At 48.2% G+C, this 6,203-nt stretch overlaps 1 protein-coding gene across 1 annotated transcript; it reads left to right on the top strand.

The window, feature by feature from the left end:
* Positions 1–648: 648 nt before the first annotated feature.
* LOC148025365 (uncharacterized) lies at positions 649–4,483 on the top strand. The gene is made up of 2 exons (XM_087692427.1): positions 649–1,955; positions 2,052–4,483. Exons 1-2 carry the CDS (start codon positions 1,524–1,526, stop codon positions 3,819–3,821), a joined length of 2,202 nt encoding a protein of 733 aa, XP_087548553.1. The 5' UTR covers positions 649–1,523; the 3' UTR covers positions 3,822–4,483.
* Positions 4,484–6,203: the final 1,720 nt, after the last annotated feature.

Below are 6,203 nucleotides of genomic sequence, written 5' to 3' on the forward strand. Positions count from 1 at the left end.
GGTTGTTGGTGCGTAAACCTATCACGATTGATGATGTGATTATTTGTATTGAAGCGTAGCACTTTTAGGTTATTCGTATGTCGATGATCACTTGAACAGTTTCATGCGAATAAATGTGTAGCAAACTAGTTAGTTTCTTTCAAACAAATGACCCTGTCTTTTCAATCCCGCGTGTTGCATACATCCATGCTCAAAGGTGCTTGCAAAGTGCCAAGATAATGCATTGCAAAATATATAGTTGTCCAATGTCCATGTAGGCGCTGGAAACTACGATACAGCATGGAGTCAATTCTGAGCGACTTTAATGAGCTTAATGTGACATGCACATGCATCGGGTTCTTGTCGTTTGGGTGGGGACTCGGTACTCTTTCATGGAGAGCCACAAGTATATCCTGCGAGATGAGGGAAGGGGGTAGTACATCAAATATATGCTCTCCATGTAATGAAGAACCATGGATGCTTCATAAGTGCTGAGCGGGTCCACCTATTTTAAGCAGTGTTGTTGTTCCAGCAATCATGTGGGTACACGGGGACCGGGGGGATGTGAATTCTATCCGGTATACTCGCCGGTGATAGTATGAGTATGAGGTTGTTGCGGTAGAAAACGCAGGTATCGCAAGACGAAGTGCAGACGGTAACGTGAATCCAAGACTGACTCTACTATCTAGGTCATAGATGCTACCAACAAAGGGCACACCTTCGTAGAGGCCCGAGTCCCGACTTCTGATTGCAATTTGCTTGTGGGCCGGCGGGCCCCGCGGGTTCTTGGCCCCGTTTTGATTGGTTGGAGGGGGGTCTTGTCCAGGAAGGATGCCTTTATATTACAGCCGTACCTTGTCTTCTCTTCGTTTTTCTTGTTGGAAAGACTCACAGTAGGTAGGCGTTTGGAGTTGCATGTTCCAGTCATTGCCTCGACTCTGGAGAGTGAGACTCGAGAGGAAGAAGCCCTTGGAAGTTGGCACCTTGGAGGATATGGAGGTTTGTTATTAAATGCGCGAAATGCTTTTTGCAGAAGAGTCCTTTGTCAGGTTGAACGAGGCAAGAAGGCTTTTTGTGCATCGAGATATGCTAGTACTGTAGTACAGACCATATGGTGGACCATCCACGGAGCTGAAGTTTACCTCATGTCGACCTCTCTCCATATTCACGTTTCCTGATGTTGCCTGTTGGCTTCTCTTCTTTCGAGAGACAGAGAGAGAGAGAGACGAGAGACTCAGAGAGAGCTGCGAGAAACCTCAAAAAGGACAAAACTACTGCAGCTAAGCTCTCATTTATTCGTTTGTGGTGATGTTGTTGTTGTGATATATACTGTATCGTGATAGAGCAGCAAAGGTTTGCGGAGTGATCGGGATTCGGCAATGTCTACTCAAATAATGCACGGCAGAAAAGGCCGCGTCTGAAATGTGCATTAGTCCATAATTGCTGGGATCTTTTGGTAACTAGGCTTTGTCTCCCACTCCCATTCTTTCCCTTTCCCTCCTCTCATTTCTTTCTTTTTGGCGCTCCTTTTCCTCTCACCGGGAATGGCCAAAGTTGCAGTATTTAGGGATAAGCAGTTCCGAGAGTTTCCTTTGAAGAGTCCCGAGGCACAAGAAGAAAGTGTGGAGGAGGATTTCCGTTTCAGAAGCATAAGCATCGGAGCTGCACAAGGCCCCCGTGGCACTACTGGTGGTGTTGCCATCAATTCTCTCAGCTCATTGTTTGCTACTCAATATGGAAAGCCTTGCAGAGGCAAGCAGCAGCAGCAGCAGGCAATGCCGTCAATCTGTGGCCGCAGCGGTTTTGTGAAAGGAGGTGCAGGAGGGGGTTATAGGGGGGAGCAGGTGATCCGATCAGAACCAAGAATGCAAGGGAGGAGGGGTGGCATACGAGGGAGGGCGGCAAGGGCGAAGGTCTGGGAGGAGAGGATTGAGGAGGAGGAGGAGGAGGAGGAGGAGGAGGAAGAAGAAGAAGTAGTAGAAGGTGGGGAGCGGGAGCGGGAGGAGGACGAGCCGGAAGAGGGGATCAGGGGCAGGGGTACCAGACTGGCGGCTGCGGCTACGGCAGCTAAGGTACTGAAGAAGAAGAAGAATTTGAAGACTGGAGAGATTGGAGTCTTTGATGCAGAAAGGTATTTTGGAAGCTGCGGGGATGGATTAATGGAGGACGACGTCGACCTTGCCGGCGAAGTGGGCGGCGATCTGCCGCTCAGCCCCTTGGTGGAGTTCGATCCCAGCAAACGACGCCATCCTTCTATCAAGAATAGTCCTAGTCCTGGTCCTGGTCCTGGTCCCGGTCCCGGTCCTAATGCGGTCAATAAGCTTACATGGCGCAGCAGCGCCCCCGAGCCGACCGAGAAGACGTGGCAGCAGGCGCAGTATCGAGCAGCTGCCCCGGCGCGTCGCCGCGTGGAGAGCAGCGAGTTTACCTCCCCCCGAACTTCCACCGCCAGTAGCCTCAGCGAGGTAGACCCGCCGCCACCCCCGCCCCCCCCCAAGGCAGCCAAAAACCGACCCCACGCCCGTGCCCAACCGGCCTCCCCATCCAGCCGCATCGCTAGCTTCTTGGCCCGCTTCCGTCTCTCCGCCGATCATACTACCCTCAAAACGCCGCAATCCAACTCCACCAGCTCCTCCAAACCCCCCACGAGCCCAAGTCTCCACTCGGCCGTGCACCGGACCGCCCCCGCCCCTGAGCATACGCCGCCGCCCCCCGCTCGCAGCCCTGGTGCTAAGAAGTTTTTCGGCGCCGCCCTCCACCTGCCCGGCCACGCCGGAAAACCACCCTCTCCGGGCGGGCGGTTTCTGCGCGCTTTCTCCTCCTCCGCGTCGACGTCCGCTGCGCCCGAGGTGTCGCCGTTGCTGGTCCGGCGGCGCGGCCAAGCTGTGGCGTCGCCCGTGTCGCCCGGCGCCCGCTCCGCCCCTGACGTCTCTTCCGCCGCCGCCCGGTCACCACCCCACGCCGCCACCTACTCTAAGAATTCGGCCGCCACACCCCCCTCGGGTCGCCTCCATAACAACTCAGCATGGCCCTCCTCGCTCGATAACCCCCAGATCTTCTCTCACAATGCCTCCCTCTCCGGCAGTCGACGCCATGGCAGCTCCAACTCTTTCAAGCTCCCCTTCCTCAGCCGGAACAAGCATACGGCCACCTCTAATCAGCCCCTTAATCTCTCCGTCGAAGAGAAGCATAATCACGTCGCTAACTTTCAGCACCCGATTAATCACACCTACCACCCCCCACACAGCTATCCAAATCAGCGCAGCATTAATGCGGCATCACTCGCCAACTCTAGAGAAGCGTCACCGAAAATAGCAGAATTTGCGAAGTTAATGAGAGATCAGGACGAGCGGCGGAAATGGCGAGAGGAGGACGAGGACATCGAGCTGGCTGAGAGACTGCTCAGGGTCGTGCGAGATCATCAATTAGCAGCGACGCACAGGAAGCACTCACAGTTCAGTCGTCATCCCCATGTGATCAAGGACCCGCTCAGCAATGGCGACACTAATTACGTGAGCAGCTTCAATGGCGGCTACCTGGATAAATATAGCAGCTCTGCCAAACTTAGCAGCTTCTCTTCGAATCCAACCCCTGCTACGGTGAGGTCATTACCAGCAAAGCAACCCTCCAACTTGATTGGCGCGGTTAATAAACCTGCTTATTGCCAGGCTAAAGAGGATTTCCTGTACGATAGTGATTCCAGCTCGGATCTATTCGAGATAGAAACGAGTTTGGCTGGCGGGCCAGCTGTCGGTGGCATGGGTCTCTACCGCCGGGATCTTCCGGTTTACGATGCCAGGCGAACTCCAGACAGGCTAATTAGCGAATCAAGGATTACCTAGTGAATGAATAATGTGAATACTTAATCTTTTTCCATAATACCCATGGCGTTTTGTTCCAATTGTAAAACTGTAAAATAATCATTCAGAACAATAAGAACGCAGGGGCGTATGATAGGGGGTTAACTGTATTATGTAGGAGCATTTTACAAATAGCGGTCCACCTTTTGGATTTTGTTCCATTTCTACTGGCGCGAGTACATTGTTAGAGCTCGATCACACCCGGGCCCAGTGGAGGGACGGAGACCCCACAATCTTGCAATCGCACTCAGTGCAAGCACGAGGAGTGGGGTTTTCTTACACCTTCACTTCCCTTGTCAACTTAAATAAAACCAAGTGGTAAGGCAACTTTAGCAAGGTTGTCGTGTTTCATTAGTGGACAATGCAACAAAAGGTTTCCGAAAACCAATCAAAGAAGTGTCTTTGACACTGAGCATACAACTGCTTTTGTCTCTTTCTCTTCCACTATATTTTGGGGCGGAGTGGTGCGACTCTAAGATTAAGGTGATATCCCTTAAGCCAGTTAGGCCTTGTTGTCACTGGGTGTGACATGGCTCATATACTAGTGAAGGCAACTTAAGCGTACTTCTAAAAATTGATGCATGACTATCAATACTTCAAGTACCTCATATTGGCGTATGAGAGAAAGGAAAAGGAGTGTCTCACCCTTTGATAATTATGTAAACTAAACTACATACGTCGTGATCACATCAAAGGACATGTGTGATTACTTATTAGCTTTCAAGCCCTCTAGTGAGCTCATGCCATGTACATGGTAATTAGGCCCTCCTCACTATGTTCCATAGAGATTTGTTTGCTAAATTTGATGGAATCGATGCTAGAGAAATGTGTGTATTTTGAAGTGACATCTGCAATTGACATGTAAAGTGGTAACACATGCCAAAAGCAATAGCCCTTGCATCATTAACATCGTGATGTGACACATGAGCTCAAAAAGAGTCCAAAACATTTTCTAGCTTTAAAAGGGGCTACAAAATTTTGCAAGAAACCATTGCTCAATGGATAGGCAGTTGTTGGCGCACCAAAAAGGAAGTTGCAAGGTTGAATCATGGGGGTAGGGGGGATTGCGTAGGGGTATCATGGGCAGCCATTGCTTTTGTGTGGGTTATGTGATATCATGAGATGCACTCTTGGGTTTCGGATGTTGATCCCTTTACTCAGAGGGATAAAAATGTGTGGAAGTAAAGGGATAAAAATGTGTGGAACATAGTGACGAGTATAGTCGATCTCGTGTATATGCAATTAATTAAGTACTCAGAGGGATAAAAATGTGTGGAACATATTGACGAGGATAGTCAATCTCTTGTATATGCAATTAATCAAGTACTCTATCAATCAAATTTTCGTTGAAAGGAAAATTATAAATTTGAGCTTGCTGAGTAATTAACTCTATCCAGCTTGTTTTGGCATGTATTTCTTGGAGCCAAGTCATGTGCAAGTCAATTTGACTTGAGCAAGTTCATAGAGTCAAGTTTTTGGACATGTGGCCAAGCTCATCGACTTGAATTTCAAATAGAGGGGAACTCTGTCAAGTTAAATGAGTACTCACTAAACATGAGAGGATTGAAGATTGCCCCATTTACTTACCCATACTGAAGTGTCCAAGAGACATTGGTACTTCCTTAATTCACTCACTTGAAATGTATTTTATCTCCCATTAAATCCCCAAAAGAGTCAAGTTGTGCATGGCTTGTCAACCTGCAAGTAGTTGGTTGTGGTCCCCCCATTGCAAATCTTTCACTTGCACATGATGGGAATATTTTACATTTAGATTGATGATGCATGCATGTTTATTGACTCAATATAGGGAGAGAGTATTGACTCATAGGTTGTGACTTTAGGGCATGTGTAGCTACATTGTGCTGGTATAATGCGGCTAGAAGACGAGGATCGCACACATAGAACCTTCTAAACCAATATTGATTGCCACAACATGTAGCTTCCCAAAGTTAATAGAGTGCACTCATAATTTTCCCTAGTCATGTGCAAGGTGAAATGGAAGTAAATATTGCCCATTCTACACACCCCACCATTAACTTTATCCCAAATCCACTTATGCAAGTCAATTGACTTGCACTTTCCATTAATCTCATATTATGTGTGAGCAAGCTTGCTTATTTCTTAGTAAATGTTGTGGAGTCCAAGTAGCATGACAAAGGTGACTTCGGTTTGTTGCATGCAATCTAAAGGAAGTTAAATTGTAGTGAGGGTAGATAAGAAGCAAATGAGAAGAATTAGTGCTACTCTAGCAACAACAAAAAATAAGTCATCAACACTCATTTAAAAATTGTTTATTGTAATTTACCATGATAACAAAATTAAAGAAACCTTCGATGCACTTATGATTACACTCATATATTAAAG

Source organism: Lygodium microphyllum, chromosome 14 (genome assembly GCF_053477565.2).
Source record: "Lygodium microphyllum isolate KBCC chromosome 14, Lygodium_microphyllum_v1.1.10, whole genome shotgun sequence".
NCBI lineage: Eukaryota > Viridiplantae > Streptophyta > Polypodiopsida > Schizaeales > Lygodiaceae > Lygodium > Lygodium microphyllum.

Bases quoted from the DNA above. Each gene is read 5' to 3' on its own strand.
- LOC148025365 (XM_087692427.1), top strand. From the start codon at position 1,524: ATGGCCAAAGTTGCAGTATTTAGGGATAAGCAGTTCCGAGAGTTTCCT. The intron at 1,956-2,051 runs GTAGAAGGTGGG...ACGGCAGCTAAG, and splicing joins AGGAGGAAGAAGAAGAAGTA to GTACTGAAGAAGAAGAAGAA.